General features: G+C 52.3%; 2 protein-coding genes across 2 annotated transcripts; one reads left to right on the forward strand and one right to left on the reverse strand.

Moving 5' to 3' along the window:
* Nucleotides 1-56: 56 nt before the first annotated feature.
* Nucleotides 57-7,622, forward strand: TGME49_309880 (hypothetical protein). The gene has a single exon (XM_002364193.2). It carries the CDS (start codon nt 1,845-1,847, stop codon nt 5,688-5,690), a length of 3,846 nt encoding a protein of 1,281 aa, XP_002364234.2. The 5' UTR covers nt 57-1,844; the 3' UTR covers nt 5,691-7,622.
* Nucleotides 7,623-8,283: 661 nt separating this feature from the next.
* On the reverse strand, nt 8,284-14,496 carry TGME49_309885 (hypothetical protein; the record flags this gene model as incomplete). Its single annotated transcript, XM_018782592.1, has 7 exons — nt 8,284-10,409; nt 10,925-11,272; nt 11,529-11,707; nt 12,209-12,248; nt 12,530-12,798; nt 13,080-13,562; nt 14,247-14,496. The coding sequence occupies 7 exons, from the start codon at nt 14,494-14,496 to the stop codon at nt 8,940-8,942; spliced, it is 3,039 nt and encodes a 1,012-aa protein (XP_018635601.1). The 3' UTR covers nt 8,284-8,939.
* Nucleotides 14,497-19,217: the final 4,721 nt, after the last annotated feature.

The following is a 19,217-nucleotide window of genomic DNA, read 5'->3' on the forward strand; positions in this document are numbered from 1 at the left end:
CCTCGGTGCTGCTGCAAAAACGGTTTCTCTCGACTTGCCGGCGGAATGTTCCTGAGTGGCTCACTGGGTTACAAGACCTCAATTACCTTCTGTTCTCATACGCCACAGCAAGATGGGTTCATCCTGACTAAGCAACACGATCGAATGCCAATTGGGTGTCGACACGGTAGCTCACTAACAAACTGTTATTAAGATACTGACCACAGCAACAACGTTCTCCGTACTAGCACCGTTCTCATGCAGAACAGCGATAACAAGAAGGGGTCACCTCTTCGACAGTACCACCACAAATGGCGGACGGAAGCAACTGTAGTAACCAAACACAAAATCAAAAGAGCCGTAATCAGCCTCCAAACTGCTTTGAAAGGGTCATGTCAATTTTGGGGTTGAGAAAACGGATCTTTTTGCTTCTCAGCTGTCATAGCGACGCAGATCTCTGCCACCAGGACAGCAAGCATCGCCCCCGGTTCACACCAGGTATTCGACGTCTTCGCATCACCGTACTTACTTTTGCGGCAAGACTTCAGAACAGAATCATCATGCTGCGCCCCGTGCCGAAATACACTCGAAATGTATTAAACAAATTTACCGAAGACCTGGTACGTCGTTGTCCTGAAAATGAGACACGGGAAAAGATGATGATGGGCGGGGGTGTCTTAACTCCCGGTGCGGTACGCCGATTGCAGTGTGAGTTTCGAAGTCTCGAGAGGGTCTCGTGTCTGCGAACTCTGCCCCGCCCGTATCATCTACTCGGGGAGGGGGGTTGAAACAGACTTTGTACAGTCGATTTATTTTTCCCTTTCTCATCATTTGTTCTTCGCGGATACTGTACACCCACTTCTCGCGCACATGCGAAGAACTCGTCATCGAATGCCGGGCGGACGGTCGGTCTTCACAGTGTACGTACACTTGATACTCGGGACTCGGCGGCAGAGACCTCAACCACCTGTAAGGAAGATGCTCATTGTCTGCTTACCCAGCACTAACGAAAATCCTCCCTCTCCATCCCACCTTTCGCGGTAACATCACTGTTTTTTTACTCCGCCTTGTCCATTCGTTTCCCTCATCCTCCAATAACTTCTACCCTCCTTTTCCTGTGTGTGCCTGGCCGCCTTACCTTTGAGGGCGGAAACAGTTGCAGCCGCAAAAACACGTCCGGTGTCTCGGACAATACGTTGCCCACTGCCGCTTATCCCTTGCTCTGGGTAAAATGTAGTGGCTTCTGGATTTTCAACTTAGTTTATTCCGTTTGGAAAAGTCTCCGCTTTTTAGGTAATTCCCTTACGTATGTTTTCGGACGTGGCCAGCGGCGCTCGCCGCAAGACAGTGCCTTGTGCAAGCGCTTCCCACGGATGTCCCAGCAGCTTGAAACGGATCGAAATTCGTTTCGAACAGTCCAACACTGCAGTTCATTGTTTCCTTTGTGGCATGACACCCCCGAGCGGTCACGATACCTTCAGCGCGGCGGATGGCGCTGCTCCAATCACGATCATGCGTCCCGATCTCAGCAACTGGAGGTGCTAGCTCGTACGTTCGAGCTTGTGTCTAGAGCTTGCATCTCACGTGAACGCTGTTTATTGTCTAAATTCAAGATACAGAGAGGAAATTTGGAGGTCAGTTTCTAAATATACATTCACATTCCTCATTGTATACCGGTGTATACGTACTCATGTACCACGTGTTGATGCTTGCGCGTTCACGTTGTTCTATTTACAACCAAGCAAAACGCGTAACAATCGTGCATCAGAATACGTTCTTTTACCTCGAAATACGTACATGTATGCACGTGATATCTTTTGGCGTCTGTCGCGAACACTGATGTGTCTCTTCATGAGTATGAGCATATGCACTGCTCTCTATCGTTCCGTTTGGGCTCTTGTCTTTGTCCACGTTCATCGATGGTGACACACAACGTAGGAACTCACCTGCGCTTGCCTACGGAGGCCGACCACCTCAGTCAACCAAGGCTTGCGTGTCCCACCCGTGAGTGCGGTGATGCGGTTGCTGCTTCCACCTTCGATATGGCGACCAACAGCCCATTTCGAACGTTTTTTGTTGGAGGCATCCTAGAGGAGGAAGGTGAACTCAGCGGAACAGGGATAGGCTGTACAAGCAACCACGGAAGGTCATCCGGAACAGAGAAGGACCTGACTTCTAAGTGTCTTCTCGATTCACGTTTAGAGACTGCCGATGAAGGCACAACGCAGGGTATTGGGGAAGATCACGACGTTTCCGGTGTCCTCGTGAAGACCCAAGAGATGAGCTTCGCGAGCCTCAAGCAGCCTTTCGGTCCGGCGGAGGAGCTCAACAGACTGGAGCCACAAGGAAAATGGGATAAGATAGGGCGGGATATAACCGAAGGCAGATGCACATCCACTACATCGGCTTCGACCCTCTCGGGCTCAAAAGATAACTATTCTTCGCTCCACCAGGCGCGTGCTTCGTCCTCGACTACAGAGGTGGATGCCCATAGTTTTGGCTCTTTTTCCCCCGTCGCGTTTCCCCAGACCTGTGCTTCTCGCCCGTGTTCTGTCTCCTCCCTTCTCTCTGCTTCTCTCGTGTGTCTCGTCACGGCTCCTGGCTGTTCGTCTCCCCACGAAGCACCTGGGGACGGGTCCACCCCGTCACTTTCCTTCCCTCCGTCTCAACTTTCTGGTGAAGTGGGATATTCTGATTCAGAAAGGGAAGGGGTTGCCTCTCTCGGTACCGGGGGCACTTCACTTTTCCTGGATGTGCCTCCCACTTCCCACACTCCAGATGGCTCAGCTTTTGCCTCGGATGCAGCGTGGAGCTTTTCTCCTTCGACCGAAGCTGACAGAGTGTTGAACATGCTGACCACTGAAACGGATCCTTTGATGGAATATGGACCGGAGGGTCTTCGAGAAGAGGCGGGAGACGAAGCTCTGGAGAGCCTCCCATCGAATCTCACATATGCATCCTTCTGTAGGTCCCAGGACGGTGGCGAAGACGCTGAATCAAAAGAGGCAAGGCCTCCTGTTCTCTGGCACCCCGCAAAGTACTCTCCGTGGCCTAACTCTTGGCGATGCGGGCAAGGGGAGAAGAGCGGCGAGGCTAGTCCGGGCCTCCAGCGCAGGTCCCCACACGGTCTGATTGGGCCAATCAGCCGCTCCATGAGTGAGGCGTCTCCGCGTCATACGTCCACCACGGCATCAGCAACAGAACCGTTCGCTGAAACCCCGACGCTCTTTTCGGTGGGTAAAACGGGGTTTGGCTCCCAAGCAGATGACGAACACGATGAGCCCCTTCTCGCTGCCTTGAAGCCAATGGCCTCGTTCCCGTCCCACGTCTCACAGACTTCGGCCTCTACTTTCTCCTGTATTTCTGCGCCGATTTCGCCGTCAAAGCTGCCCGAGGCGACTAAACTCAGCGATGTGCAGAGCCCGAGCAGCCGGCGAAGCAATGCGAGCAGCGGAGGGTTTTTTCCACACTCGGACACTGTATGTGTTCAACGAGACGACGGAAGAAAGGAAATTGAGGGTCTCGCGGTTCTGGCTGAAGAAAATGGCTGCCACGTGGTCCTCAAGACAGATATGAATCAGACTGGGAACTCTCGATCAGTACCAGGAGCATGCAGTGTCAACAGATTCGATCAAAACCGATGTGCAAATGGTGGCAGTGAACGGTGGTTATCCTCTGGAAGTGGCTCATCTCATAAACAAAACATGCCAATGAGGACTGAACAGGCTGGGGCTGACACAGGTCACACATTGTCACGCCCTCAGTTGCCCTGGTCTCGTGACCCACAAAGCGCGACCGAAACAGCTGAGCAGGTTTTCCCAGAATGCACACGTGGCTTGTTTTTGTCATCTTCATCGGCAAACCTTTGTGCCAGTTCAACTTCGTTTTTTGATTCAGAAGCTGGTCAAGGACATCTTTCAAATCCTACAGAGCATTCGACGATGAGTCAAGTGCCGAACCGCGAGCAACCAATGGTCGGGTCTGAGAACTCCCAGTTTCATGGGTGGGTGCCACCGTGCCAGCTCCCAAGAGGCCCTGTATATCGGGACACCGGATTCCGACCTCCGCGGAACACGTCCCATATCGGAGGGCCCCTGTGTTTTCATCCGGGCTATCCGCTGCAGGAGGTCTCTCACACCTGTGGGGATCAGATGGGTTCAAACAGGCGCGAAGATGCCCTGTCACCAAATGCGGCGCTTCTCGGGCTTCCTAGTGTCTCACTGCATGCGTCCGAGTCTGTCGGCCCGGACGTTAATCAGAGCTGGAACTCCTGTCCTCGGAATACTTTGCTGGTGTACACCTCGGTGGGGAATTCGCGCCTCGAGGGACGTGACGGACACGCCGTCATGGTTCCTCAGCTCCAGGAAGGTGAAGTTCGTGGGCGCGGGTCAGCCGAGCAGATGCGTGGGGAGTCATTTCGGAATGGCTTTAGTTCTGGCTTCCCCGTGTCCCAGGGTTCAAGTCGATCTGCCAGTTCGCCAGTCTGTGAAAATTTCTCTAGGCCGTTTCTCTCAGCAGGTTGCCAATCCAGACCTACTTTTCCCCCGCCTCCGCCGCCTGGACCTCGCCCACCTTCTAGACTGCCTCGAGTCTGCAGCTCTGAGACGCAGAGACGTCCCTTCGTCGCGACTTTGCAGGAACCAGGTGGTCTCAGACCTGGCTTTCAAATTGTTGACTGCCAGAGGGGCTCAGGCGCCGAACGAGGGGAGGCCGCGCCGCGCGTAAGACAAGAGACCTACGGCCATGGCAGTGCGCCTTTTCGTGATCAGGCGACCCCGTACGACGCCTGTCCCCCGTCTCAGTTCCTCGATAATGGGGAAGTCGTTCGAGGGAAACAGAGAAACGGCGCGACGGAGAGTCTGAAGGGAGACCCCGTGGTTTTCGGAGCCCGCTGTGCAAAGGTTTCCCGGCCAGTGCCTCCGCCTCCGGGAGTCGTATCACATGCAGATACGTCTGGGGCTCTTCCCCACCCGCCGAGAGGCGTTGAATCTCCGTCAGGCGTGACTCCGTTTCCGCTCTCAGGGAACTTTGCGACCGGAAACCCGGAGCAGAGATCTTCTGGACTGGACAGCGTACATGGACCTTTTGGCATCTCCTCGGGTGTGGCACAGCGCGAGCACCTTCTTGGGCAAGCGCCTCTGAACTTTTCCGGTAAACAGAGCCCAGCCAATCCATCGAATTCACCACCATTTCTGAGAGTAACAGGCGACATCAGGACAACGCTCGCCGTTCCGCCTCAACGACCCGCGTCTCCCATGTCACTCACGCTGAATCGTCTCCTTGCTGCATACGCCGGCCCGGCACCTGAAAAGCTCCTTTCCTGTCCATCTTCCGTGCCAACGCTCCACCCAGCATCTTCCGCACCGTCTGTCCAGAGAGTTCACCGAGAGTGGGCACCTGGTGGCGGGGCTCCAGGGCTCGTGGAAAGTGGATCTCGAGGTGCCACTGGCAAGCGCCAGGTGGTGTCAGGGAAAGGGAGCAGAATTGTGGCTTCCAGTAAAACTTCACCGGTGAATGTCGAAGCGCGACAACAGAATCGCAACGAAAGATTCCAGGGGGGTTCTACACCTCAAGCACCAGGAGCTGGCAAGACCGCAGTTCCCCACTGTACCCTCTTGCCGCAGCCCGCAGGGGCGTGGCTAAACCGAATGACCCTCAGAGGAGTGGACGACTCCGCGATGGAGAAATGTAAGAAAGAACGGGGAGACTGAAGTTCGTTTCGGTCGATTAGTTGAGCAAGGCGAACAAAGTCACAGATCTGCCGGTTAGATGAAGCTGAAGACGGTCCCACGCGAACGGAATTTTCTCCGCTGTGGAAGGCGACTCTCTTCTTTCTCTCCTGCAAAAAATGGAAACAAGACAGTGGAAGTGTCCACGTTGTGAGATGCACTTGGTTTCGCTTGACCCTCTCAGAGGGATCCTGGCGCGAGATGCAGGGGAGGACGGCGATTTCTTCCGCGCAGCAACACAGGAAAGTTGCCACTTCCTACTGATTCAGGCTAAAAGTCGAGATGTGTTTTTGTCTTGACGCGTCTCGACGGTGACCTTATTTGACGGCTTTCTAATGGCCCCACCGACTACTACATTGCCCGTACAGCCAAGGCCTGTCAAAGGCTACTTCCGTTCTACTGTCATTTGGTGCGTGTCTTGACTTTTTTGGTGGTGAATAACGTTCCTTCTCACTGTAGCTTTTGTTGAAATAATTCTCGAGTAGGAATGCCTGCGAGTTTCCGGGTTAATGAAGACCATCACCTCTCGATTCTTTCGTGAAGCGGAACACCGTGAAGAGACCGTTGCCTCAGGATGTTTGGCAGGCGTCAATCTGGATGTAGTTTTCTGTTTCTCATTTCCACGGTTGGAAGGTCCTGTAGTCTATGCTAAGGGAGGCATTCGCCGTACAATCGTTCATGTAGTATCTTTTTGCTCGCGAATGGAGCCTCTCGTTTACGAACGTCCAACGCGAGTCATCGCGTTTCATGGGGGAAATGCACTATATTGCGCATGTGTAATCTTGCCCATGCCTTTTTATTAATACATTTTGCAAGCTTGTCTGTTCCATCCCACATCGACATAGGTCTTGTCAACCCCGACAGGTGAGCGACTCTCGCATTTGCGTCAGGACGAAATGTGAAGTCGGTCGTTTTCTAGAGAACTTTTCAGAGACCAAGCGAGGGAGACAGATAGGGATGAATCGAACTGCTGTACCCGGTTGCTCTTTGTTAGATCAACGTACAGTTGCTTTCGTTTCGTTTCTCTTATCGTCGGGACACTTTCGTTCCGTAAGCGCCTTTGAGGATCCCTGTCTTGCTGTCCACTAGTGGTGTAGATCCTGGGGGGAGTTTCGTCGATGTTTCGGTCTCTGGGGACTGGTCTTGAAGACAGGAACAGCGGGGCTTATCCTCGCAGTTTATCGTCTTCATTTTCTGTTCTTGAGATTGCAGTGACAGTGTAGCTCGCGCCCCTACTGGCGCAGTTGGACTTCTTTGTGCACCAGGCAGTATCGCAGGCGCCCATTCTCCACAGCTTCCCTGCATCTTTTCGTTGCCCTTGCTCGCTTTAACGTGCTTAGCCCTCCCGTCTCGGTCAGACTGACTCGTTACCGACATTTTCAAGAGAAACAAGCGCCGTCGTCGTGGCCCTCTCGCGTGTCACCCGTGCATGGAGTGTCTGCCAGGAACAGTGGGATTTCTGGAGAACGAACAGCACTGCGGTTGTTCTTTAAACTGTGAACGCCTGCAGTGACCCTTACTGTCTGGCGATTTTGAACTTGGAGCTTCCTTCGCATCGGTCGTTTTCTCCGTCTTGCGAGAAAACGACGCTCCCGGTGCTGTTTCGGTCTGGCGTCGACCAGAGACTTGCACTCTGATGAGTTTGACCAAAGAAGCCTCTCCGAAAAGCGTTGGCAGCGCGGTTTAAAATGTCATTTGTCTGTCTTTTTGCAATACGATGCAACCAAATTTCTTTGTCTTTGTGAAGTGCACCTTTGTTTTTTATTGGGAGTGCTGCCCAATGACGGTGGTTCGACTCCAAGACACTTTTCTATGAACCTTGAAGGCAAATGAAATTGAGAATCTCTCTCCCTCTGTCGCAGTTCGAGGCACCTCGAAACCATGTCTGCAATACCGATGCTTTAGCATGTTCAGAGACGCTTTTAATGAACGCGCACCATAGTCAATTGGTTCCGACCGTTCCCCTGTCTGAATTCGTAGTATCTACTCCACAGAAAAGCTTAGAAATAATCTTGTCTCAGATAGTATCACTCTCAGTACGACGGTACTAACTCATTTCACATAAAGCTTCGTTGGGCCCCCAAGGCATGAGATGACATGCCGATACTCCTTCACGAGAGCGCACATTGCCAGTGACAAAGAAAATAGGGTAAGTAGCCATTCGTCTCACGACTTCCCTCCAGAATTCCGCACTTGCACGCAATATGCCACACTTGTCGTACGGAATACAATGAGTGATTCTTGCTGTATTCGCTGTCACTAGACACCTGACTGCACTGATACCCCTTCGAAAGAGACTTGCAATCAACGCACATGCATGCGGGTTGCTACGTCCATCTAATCCTTTTTTTCTGTGACACTCATCGCCCTTTGTGATTTTTGCATCGCCTACTGGTGCTTTCTCAGCACAGTTCGTTTTAAATCGCTTCAGGAATTCCCGTCTGCAGATACGAGACTGCCAAGCGGCAGCCATGAAAAAACCGTGTGCTTAGAACATCGAAAAAATACACCTTCAGACGAACAGTGACAAAAAAGAAGGCGAAGAAACTTTGCAGGCTGACGAAACGGAGGGACAGCAAAAAGGGATGAATGCGGCGACCCTGGTAAACACAGAGAAAGTGACTTACACACAACTCAGAGACAAGCCACCGTTTTCTGGGAGTTCGCAAGTGCAGTGTGTTCACAGTCTCCTCATATCTCCCCAGCTCTCATTCTCTTCTCCTTTTTCTGGCTCCCCCCTCTCCGTCGTCTCCTCGAACTGCCTTTTTCTTCGCTCCTACCGCCCCCACTATCCTGTGGTTCGTCTCTCCCGGTACACTCAAACCCAAGAGACCCTGTCTCTCTGAAAGAAACCCCGAAAACGTGTTTACGGTTTGAAATCTTGACCAGCGTTTGTGGTCGCTAAATCGTGCCTCTGTTGATGCTTCCTCCTAGGCATCTATCCACACGGCATACGCCACCACATTTTTTCAAGACCCTTTGTCACCCCACTCTTAACCTGTCCCCCCGTTATACCATTGTCCCCCTCCATAATGTCGTCGCACTTACGACCCTCCTGTGCTGCTCTCCACGCACAGCTCCAACTCCTCTCCACCTGTCTCTTATCTGCAGACTTTGCTGGCTACACCCCCTTGCACTTTGCCTCTCATCTAATCCATTCTCATCTCTCTTTTTCGTCGTTTCTGTGTAGAAATGATGGAAACCCCTGCCCTTTGACTCTCTGAATTTCTTTCACCTCAGAAAAGCAGGAAGGGGCAGCAGTCTGCGTTTCTTTTCCGGTGAAGCACTCGCGTCACTCCTCTCAGATGCACAATGTCTCTGTCGCTCACCGAGTAACACAGACATGCTCTCTCCGTCACCTTCCGCCTCATCCCCTTCCCTCTCGCCAGGCTCTCCTCTGCTTTTGTTTTCTGTTCCTTCTTTCCTCTGTCTTCCATCGCCTCTGGTGCATGCAACCTCCTCACTGCCAACAGGCCAGTCTAAGCTGTCGAGAACGGCGGCCCCTCCATCTCCTCTGCTTGTCACTCTGTTTTTCCCTGGTGTCTGTGCGCCTATGTCTCCTGCTGTGCTTGGAGCGCAGTCGAAGGTTGACAGACAAGACGACAGTGACTCGTAAGAAGAAAGCAACAAAAAATCACTCGTCGCCTGGAGATAAGTTTTGGCATGACTTGCGTTGGAACGACAGATCGACACATCCCTTCTTCGATCTCTTCGCGTTTCCTCTCCACCAGTTCCTTCTTCTTCACCTGAGCCGGCTAGATTCTGCCGTCCCTGATCTCGGTTGTCCCCCGCACCAAATCCCCGCATCTTCCCTTTATCCTTCTCGTTTTCAACCCAGGCATCCGTTTCTTCCCTCTCTCCGCATGTCTCCTCGTCTTCTCTTTTGTCTCGTCTACTTTCTGCTCTTCGACGAAACGACTCTGTTCGTGTACTCGTGGCCAACTGTGTCCCCATTGCCCTGCCTGAGCGGTCTTGCTTTGTCCCCTCCAGGCATGTGCGGCACGGCGACGACCGCGAAGACACCTCCGTGTTCGGAGACAGTCGCCCCTCGAACGCGCAGGGACTCCGGAGCGCGCCCAAAATTCCCGAAACCTCCAGTCGACGCGCTCCGGACAAGGGAGAGGCCACTGCGACTCTCTGTCGCCAAGAATGTCCCCTTTGCTCCGTCCTCACTGGCTCGACAAGGTGATGAAAATGGTTCTGTCGCGTTTGGTCGAGGCTCATTGCCCCGCGGAAGCCATAGCGAAGGATCCATGACTCTTGCGAGGTGCGAGTCTGCGTCTCGGGCCTCATATGACTTGTCGGCTTGATACGCAGCAGCGCTTTGCTGTTTGGGCCATCACATGCGCTGTTTGCTTCGTCTGAATAGTCCTTCCGTCCCGCTACAGCCTCGTTCCGAGTCGCAGAGCTCGATTCCCTCTGCTCGTCTTCTTCCTCTTGACCCCCCTTTTCTGCGTGCGGCTTCTCGCCGCGACTCACAGATGTCTTTGGAGACGGAAGCTCTCCCGCGAGCTCTCTCAGCGCGTGCGAAAAACTCCTGAGGTTCAACTCCATTCGAGTCCTGTCTTCGTCGCTGTCCTCGGGCTCTATTCTCACCCTGTACACCTTTTCGTTCGGCTGGTGTCGGTGGACCAGGTTCTCTTCTGCATGCGACTCTTCGCCTTTCTCAACTCTGATTCCATTGCGAAACTTATGAATCTCCTGTCCCACAAGCAGGCAGAACACTCGCAATTGATACGTTCTAACACACTCTTGCCTGACAATTGCACGTACCTTCTTCCACCCTCTTCCCACCTGCAGACACTGTCCAAATCGCACTCTACGTCACCAAATTGCTTTTCAGATGTCCGTGTAAGCATCGCCACATGCAAATACAAAGAAACATGCACAAATAGGTTTGCACAACCAGAACACGTGTTCTTCCACCCGCTCCGGCCTCTCCGTTCTATCTCACCTCATCGATGTTGGCCTTAACCTGTACCCCCAGGCCCACATGCAGAAGCAGCGATGTCACCCTCTCTCTGTGTTCTCTCGGACTTTGTCTCCCCTTGTCTCCCGATTGGCATGAGAATGGTACAACTTGTATATACGTGACGGTTTTTCAAATATACGCTGGATACCACTATACGTAATGTACGTGGCGATTTGTTGCTCGAGAGACGCAGATCCTATGCTTTATACGCGTTGGGGCACCCATGTAACGCGGCTCCTCTCACCTCTCTGTTTCCATTCATGTCCCCTTGAGCAAGACTCGTTCGCCATCTTTTTTTTGAGCGTATAAAGATATCTTTAGGATTCGAGTGCAGGCAGAGAGGTATATGCATGCTCAGAGACGCCCACGAGTCGCATGTCTCCTCTGGAGACCTGAGGATTTGTTCAGCTGTATCGACAGGAAGGCGGAGAGACCGAAGACGAAAGAAGTGGTCTAGCTGCACCGCCCCCTGTCCTGTGACTGGTTTTTCGATCTTCTTCTCCTCGATTCCCGAGCCACTTTTCTTCTCAAAGTGAGACTTCCAAGGCGAGGAAAACGTCACGGGGCCGACATACGCCAGCAGCCTGCGTTTCTGGACAGATGGCGCATGCACCGAAGAACCTGGACGCCAGCGATAAGGCGCGTTGACGGGCGGGGAGGACAGGCGAGGCTTCGCGAATGCCAGGGGGAGCGAGTGTTGAGTAAGAGGCGACATAGCAGCAGTGGAATGAAGGAAAGACGCGTATCGAAAAGAACTCGCGGTGGGAGGAGCACTCACTGACCGGGGTGTGAGACAGGTAGAAGAAGAAAGAACGACACAGGAAGAGGGGGGTCGAGGGGAAACGCACCCATACAGCTGGAGATGTACAGGGGAAGGTGAAGCAGCAGCGCGACAGTGGGGTGACTGAGAGGCTGGAGTGTCTCCTGCCTTCTGTCTCCAGTAACCGGGGACCAGGTGAGAATGAGGACTGTCGCGATACAGGGAAATGCCACAGTTCTCCGCTGACAGTGCAAACCTGTCGAGAACCTGATCAGCAAAAATTACAGAGAGAAGGAACTCAGTGACGAGCAGGAAGTCAGGCTAGAGGAGACAGAAAGTGCAGACACTTCAGGAATTTCAAGCGGCCCACGACGAGGATTCGTGTACTCCACTGGCTTGTCTACTGGTATTGTCACAGAGAGCAGTCGCTTGCTTTTGTGGTGACTCATGTCTCTTGGACAATCTCTGGAAGATGCGACCGTTGTCGCCTGTTATACAGCTGTGTACGCCCAGATTAAATATGCACCTGTGTCGGATTTCCTTTCTCTACCTTCTCTCTTGTTCGTTGACCCTCGTTTCTATCCCACCCTCTCTCACTCTCCTTCCATTCCTTCTCTCATTTCTTCTTTTTCTTCCCCACCTCTTATCCCTTTTCTTTTCTCATCCGTTCCATCTTCTTCTCTCGTTTCTTCTTCCTTCCCCTCCCTCATCCCTTCTTCTCCTTCTCCTATCTTTTCTCCCTTTCTTCTTTCACTGCTCCCTCCTTACCGTCGCGTCCTGATATCGTCTCCCCAGTTCCCCGGCTTTTCTCTGTACTTTTTCCATAACACGCTGCAACTCTGGAAGTGAGATCTTCTCCCCCAGTTCGATGATTATGCTGTCCTCTGCTATACAGGTTTCTCTTTGCTGCTGAAGAGAGTGTCTTAAGGTTCGCCTCCGTCGTCGCCAGGCAGAACGCGATTCAGAAACAGATCGCGATGAAGGCGGAGTCACAGACGACCCACGGTTGTCTTTGTGCCGACTTCTGCGCCCACCGTTGTCCTGTCGCTCGTCAACTGGGAAGCCCGTTTCTTCTCTTTTTCCTCTCACTTTCGTCTGTTGCTTCTCATAGGCCACAGGGTCGTGTGCCGCCTCTCGGCTTAGACCTCTGAAAGCAGAAGACGCTCCGACCTCAACAGACTCTCCACGCATTCCCTCTGGCGTGTCTCCTTCTCCCTTGTCTGCACCTCGTGCTTCTCCGCCGTTTCGAATTCTGCGAGAAGAGGGGAGAAACGCGCGGGAACGCGCCTCAGCCTCAGTGCGCTTCAGCGCAGAGCTGCGCGGCGAGGCTGGTGGTCGGAAAGCGGAGTGTCCTACACCTGAGAGAAAACGAAAATCCAGTGAAGACGAAACGGACAAATAAAAATGTCGGCCTGACAACCGCTGTCGTGAACTCGTCGATTCTGGAGAATGTCCTGTTCCCACAGGACAGCGAGGAGAAACATGAACGGGATGAGAAGACAGAAGATACCAGCGTGGACACTCGGGAAGCAATGCATTGAAATATCCCTTCTGTCTGTCATATGAGTTCGAGGCTTTCTTCCTCGGATGACAATGCAGTTCTTTTCTGTTAGGCGGGTTTCGTCTTTATCCTGCTTACTTGCTTCCGTAACCCTACAGGGCGAGTGAGAGGGCGTAGGCTCTCGGACGAAGTCCGCCCAAGTCTGAGGGAGAAAATTGTTTTCTTCTCTTTCAGATTCAGCGTCTTCTGCGTCCCGATTAGCGAACTCTGATGCTCTGTGGCTCGAATAAAAAGGTTCGTGAACTTCCATTTTCTCATATCTCATTTTATACCACGATGCGAGAGACTCCAACACGTTGCGATCTCGACGATCGACCTTCAAGGCCTTCGGCGGCTGGGTCGCTTCTCCGTTTGGCAGGAACCTTTCGAGCGCAGGCTGGTGGCTCTCCCCACATGAAGTCGAAACCCGTGTCACTTCGCCTGAATCTTTTTTCAGCGAGAACTGGAGAGGTTCCACTTTTTGCCGAGTGAGAAGGGCACGTTGTTTGTGTGCTTCCCAGATCGTTGCTGTTCGGATTCTCGCTGCTGAAGAAGGTGGTCTGTGATTCTCTCCTTCATGATCTGAAAACAATGAAACATCGTTCTCGGCGAGAGCCTGAAATCGTTCTACGTGTGCGGAGACAGCGGTTCTTGGATTCGTGAGAAACGAAGACACGCGCGCTGAACAGGCGTTCCACCCAGGACAGGAGACAGAGCCAGCGGCGGCCCAAAAGGCTTTGTCTCTGAAAGGCTTTTCGCGTGCATGCGCGCCACAAGGGGCAAGAACGGACGGGCTGGAGACAGGAAAATCAGAGAAAACTCTTCCGTTGGTCCTGGACAAAGCCAGCAAGGCCTCTGCTCTCTCGTTTGACTGGGGTGGGTGTGGAGGAGGCAGAGACTGACGAGCGACAGGCGGGTCTTCCGCGTAAGACAGGCCAGACGACGAAGAAGTAAGAGCGGATGTATGCGTAAACATCTCCGATGGGTCCTGCCCAGTGCTCTCTGACAGCTCCCGACACTTCCCAGTAAGCAGAGAGGAGTTGCCATCAGAAGAAGACTCTCCTTCCACTGGACGACCCGCCTCCACCCCGCATCCCACGGAACGTCGACACAATTGTTTGCCAAGGGATGATAATCTCACAGACAGTCCATTCTCTAGCCATTTCCGAGAGAACTCCCTCGCCATCCGATGGCCCCGACGAGGTCTGCAGAGTTCCTCGGTATCTCCGAAAGCGCGAGTTGAATGCTCGTGGAAGTGAGTCTCACATGCTGGGTTATTGACATTTGATTCGTCGAAGGGAAAATTGCGAAATGGTGGAGCACCCTTCGCGGGAAGAAACGTCAAGTGGCCTCGTGGGTCTTGTGGCTTGGGTGTCTGTACACCGCGGGTCGGCTCCACAAGATACTTTTGACACACCGTAGCTGTATGGCCTGAGCATGCAGATCTTTTCTGTATAAGTGCGTTTTCCCTTTCCGAGCGCCACTTTGCCCAAACATCTTCTGGTGGTGGATACATTGACGGAAGAGGTTGAAGACGAGGCGTGTAGACTGGATTTCCCTCGACATTACTCCACGAGTTTTGCAGCCTGCTCAAACACAGTCCATTTGTCTGCCCGCAAGCCCAGTGCGAGTCAGTTGCCGATCCCGATTTGCAGACAGAGGAATCGACTTGTGAGTTTCCTGTCGCTCCACCGCGAGAACAAAAGCCGGTAGCCTGACCTTCCTGTTGAGGTGCTCCTGAAAATCTGCGAGTTCGTCGCGGCAATTTGAAGCGCTGACAAGTGGGAAGAAGGTTGTCTGCATCCAGACGCGGAGGTAAAAGTGCAAAGTACGTCGCCGCTCCACTCTCACGTTTCTTCACCCTTTTCTGAAGAAACGCAAGAGGGTCGGGAGCAGGCGAAGAAAACGACGGGAAGCATTCCATGATAGAGAAACTGCGTGGGACGGAAGATGGAACAACGGGGGAACGTGATTGGACAGGAATTCTCAATGAAAAGCAGAGGCCTCAAAATACGGCAGATGGAGTGGGTGAGAAAAAAGGGTCCTGATGGTTGGCCATCGTTGATACTCGTGCTGAATCACAGATTGGGAGTATACGATCCGCTTGACAAAAACACAGAGACAGAGTTTGAGATACTACACCGAAACCAGTGCAATTAGCAGATGCGCCTCTGGCCTCTCTTTGACAGAACGGCGGCACCACGGAGGGACATGCAGCTGATGTGTCAGAAAATGGAGGTAACACCGCGAGTCAGACGTGATAGACGCAAGAGGAATATTCAGAGATCTTCAAGCACCTTGGATCCTGAATGTTAGTTATGGAATATAGACATCCAAGTTCCTTACTACTTTTTCGACGTTATAGTACCTAGGATCCTGAATGTTTGACTCCAGTTATGAGAGGCAATCGCGTTCTTTCTGATTTCTGACATTCTAGTACCTAGGATCGTGAATTCTGGACACTAGCGATGAGACACAGACAATCACGTTGTTTATGACTGCTGTATCTTGTCGCTCCCCACAGGTTGAAAATGGTTTGACACAGAGTGCACTGGTGCTTGGGCATAGGAGGCTCAACAAAGGCCACCCTTTGAGTTTGTCGCTCGCGACCGCCAGCAAGCAGACAAGGTAGATGAGCATGGGGTATTTCACAAAGAAGAAATTGACCTGCAGATGGTTGCAGATCTTTGCTATAAAAAAGAGTGGCGAAGAATACTTTCTTCCTCAAAAGTGCGAAAAGAACTAGAGGCAGGTGACCTTAGAGCTTGAGAGCTCATTGCGTTGTCTCCGCCGCCCGGAGCCTCCCGGGATAAGGATGTCTGTAGGAGCACTCCATAACCGCTTACGAATCGATTTCTCTCTATTACAGTTTCAGAAAGTGATCAGGAGAGCGGAGAGAAGGTGTCGATTCCTCTCTACGTCTCACACGAGTCATCGGCGTACTTTCCGCGCTGGCGCGTTGCCGCTTCCCCGCCAGGACGAGCGCTGGACACTCGACTTGTCAAGCACCAGCGGAAGAGGGACATTTTACCAGCAGAGAATTCTTCGGAAACCTAGCGTCCATGGCCTCCAACAAAGAAAAATCGCTCATCAAATAATGCAGTCGTTTCGGATGCACTCATAAAATGCCTTTCGCGGTACTGACAGGCAGGTTGCGTTGCAGCAACGCTCATTCGGAACTGGGAGATGTCCAGCAAACACGCTAACTGGAAGTTCCCGTGCCAAAACGGCTTCACTGTCGTCACATGAAGCAGGAACAGGAGTTTCTCACGAAGCTACGAATCGAAGAAAGAGAAAGGCGACTTCGCAGCTGATTTCTGTGTTTTCCTTGAATTGCCGCCCCCGGCCCCAGCGATAGAAAAGCTTCTGACACGAAGTGACCTTTTTCTCGGACCCCACTCGTTCTCGTGCCCTCAAGGAACGCCAGCAGCGAAGACGGCCAAGAAACAGTGAAAAATGTAGAAAAGAAACGTCCACGCAACGAAGGGAGTTCGCTTCGTGGGAAAGGATCTCCAGGTCTGCTTTCTACTGGCCACCCGCAAGACGACAAACGGACCATCTAACCGCGGTACAACTAACAAAAATTCGCGCACAGCAAATCAGGGAGGATCGCTTTTCGCAGAAAAACCCCGGCTTCTCTCCCACGTAGGAGAGTCAGAACGAGCTACAGAATGCGGAGGCAAAGACAAATTGTGTAGTCGCCGTTCCTGGGAACAAAACGAGCTTACACATGATCTTCAGTGGCTGTCGACTTGCTCAAGATCAGATCCTGTTCATGATTCAAGGGACGCCGAATCTGCTGCTCCGTGGCCAAGAGTTAGCATTGGTAGATTTATTCAACCGGATTTTCACTGCTCTCTTTCGAGGCCACATTATCGTGTGGCTCTTGAAAGCAATTGTACAGTGTACCAGCCAGGAAGACACCTGAAGGTAACCATGTCCAACAGAGTTTTGACAACTTTCACACTGTACAGAAACTCTGGACGATGAGTCCCCGCTGCCCTCCCCGAAGTCATGAAAAGCGCGTCTTTCCTAGACACAAGAGCCTCGAGTCAAATTTTCTCCGAATACACGTAAGCTATATGCATTGCAGTTGCTTCAGTCGATGTGCACTATTCGCGGCAGTACGCAGCTGGGTTTCTGTTACACGGCCACACACGCCGTCGAGATTCAAACAAGCCGTCAGTAATGCGAAGCGGCAATCATCTCGGCCTTTTCGCATTTTGACGCAACGGCGGAAATGTACTGGCGGATGGTATTTCCTGGGCAATGACCATCCGTTTTTTCTGTCTTAACTGAGCTTCGGGGAGATAGACTCTGAAATGCGAATGCCGCAGCGTGCTGTGAGGCGGAAAAAAACTAGAAGGGTGCCACAACCTGACGACTGGCTCGACGTAAACGGTCCTACTGGACGGAATGGCTTCTTGTACACTATGAATGGAGTGAGCGAGAGATAACGAAGGAGACGGATTACCAAAACCGTTGCACTGTGACGCAAACCCTTCACTACCACAGCATTCTGAGTAGCTTTCGATACGGCTGCACACAAATGCAGCTTGTGGCTCCTCGCAGCCGTGTTTTTCCCATTCTGCTCCAACTCGTTTAACAATTCTCAGGTTTATGTATGGCCTCTTTTGAAGTCTCTAAATCTGATCGTTGGAAAATGTTGTGCACAGAATCATCTGGCCACACCGCGTTCGTTGCAGCGACTTCGTTATGATTATTTGAATGTATCTTTCAAACACAGCAACTGGGTATGACAAAGTCGGTGGATGCGTTTCTACGTGTAGCCCCCGACGTAGGCACAGCTGATCTGCTTCTTCGACTACCTGAACAAAGAGCTCGGCTGTATCTGACAATGACCAAGAGAAGGACAGTCTTTATCAACAAACCGAAAGCTATCCGGCTAAAGACCAGTCCTGCACTTCACTGTAAGGCAAGAACAGTGTGAAGAAGGGAAAAAGCATGTGCGCTCGTGGGAATGAAAGCACTCTTTTCGTTGCGTTTCTTTCGTGGACCGCCTGCTCCAGAACCTCTTCACGGTGCTTTAATTCGTTTTAAGACACGGCTCTGCTTTCGCGAGGTTGGGTGCTGGTAAGCTCTCTAGACCAGATGTCCACTGGCAGGGGAACATGGCTCGCATGAAGCCTGTCGCTTCTGAGAAAATTGAAGAGGTGCCTTAGCTCACCTCACGAATCCGGGAGGTGATGTTTCATCGCAGACTAGATGTTTCAGCGTGTTTCACATGCCCTTTGGCTTGACAGCCATCGGTCTCGTTATCTTGAAGTGGTGGCTGGTGTTTTTGCTACATGACACCCGTGGTGTGCTTTATCCTCACCAGCTGGTGAACGAGAAGTTCCTCCGCTATTTAATTCGACGATACTGCCTTTCCAAGTAGAAGACCATTAGCTAGGTAATTGCTACGCAGCCCTCGCCCGGTGTCTTCCTACCCTCCCAACTGGTACGGCTACCAGCCAATTGGATTTCTAGCCTGCACTTGAGTCTCGACTTGGACCTACCTTTGTATTTCTCATACACAGAGGTTTCAGCGGGTTTGGCAGTGACGGTGGTAAATGCAGACAACTCCAGGCCAGGAAAACGAGACACGCAGAGAAAAAAAGGAAAACTGTCCGAAGTGGCAAGCGAAATCCGGGTCATGTCAACAGGGTGTTACCGTTCGTCAAGTGTGTTTCCCGATTGCGTAGACAGGACCTCTGCATGGAGAGGCTTGAGTTGGTTCCCTCAGGAAGGGAACAACGGAACTCCTCACCGGCTTTCCCGGAAACCAGGTCTGCGGAAACCATAAGACATGCTAAATCCAGACTTTAGCAGAGAGAGATGACGAGATTTTCGCTTTGGCAAAGGACATGGAAACCCCGGACTGGGCACGGGTGCGATAGCACCACGGCCAGACAAGAGGAAACAGCTGCGAAGCAGCCCTACCCCGAGTTCTCACCCCCTGGGTTATCCCGTTGTGGGTCGCCTGTCCCGAATGAGAAATCAAAACTGTTGGTAATGAGCGCGAAACACGTTGTACCCATCCGTATGGGCCAATACTATTTCGTCCTTTATGTGTCTAAAACTGACCAAGGAATAGCTACGCCGACGTTGTTCTTGTGGGCTTAGCGTCTGATGCCCGTGGCGGGTGGTTCTGCTAAACGCCGCACGAGGAAGTGTCTTGGATTCCAGGGTCTGGTTGAATGCTGTGTATGTGCAAGAGGTTTGGATCTCGTTAGC

The sequence above is a fragment of the Toxoplasma gondii genome, chromosome XI (assembly GCF_000006565.2).
Source record: "Toxoplasma gondii ME49 chromosome XI, whole genome shotgun sequence".
Classification (NCBI taxonomy): Eukaryota; Apicomplexa; class Conoidasida; order Eucoccidiorida; family Sarcocystidae; genus Toxoplasma; species Toxoplasma gondii.

What these genes read in the sequence shown, in the direction of transcription:
- TGME49_309880 (XM_002364193.2), top strand. Translation starts at nt 1,845, where the DNA reads ATGCACTGCTCTCTATCGTTCCGTTTGGGCTCTTGTCTTTGTCCACGT.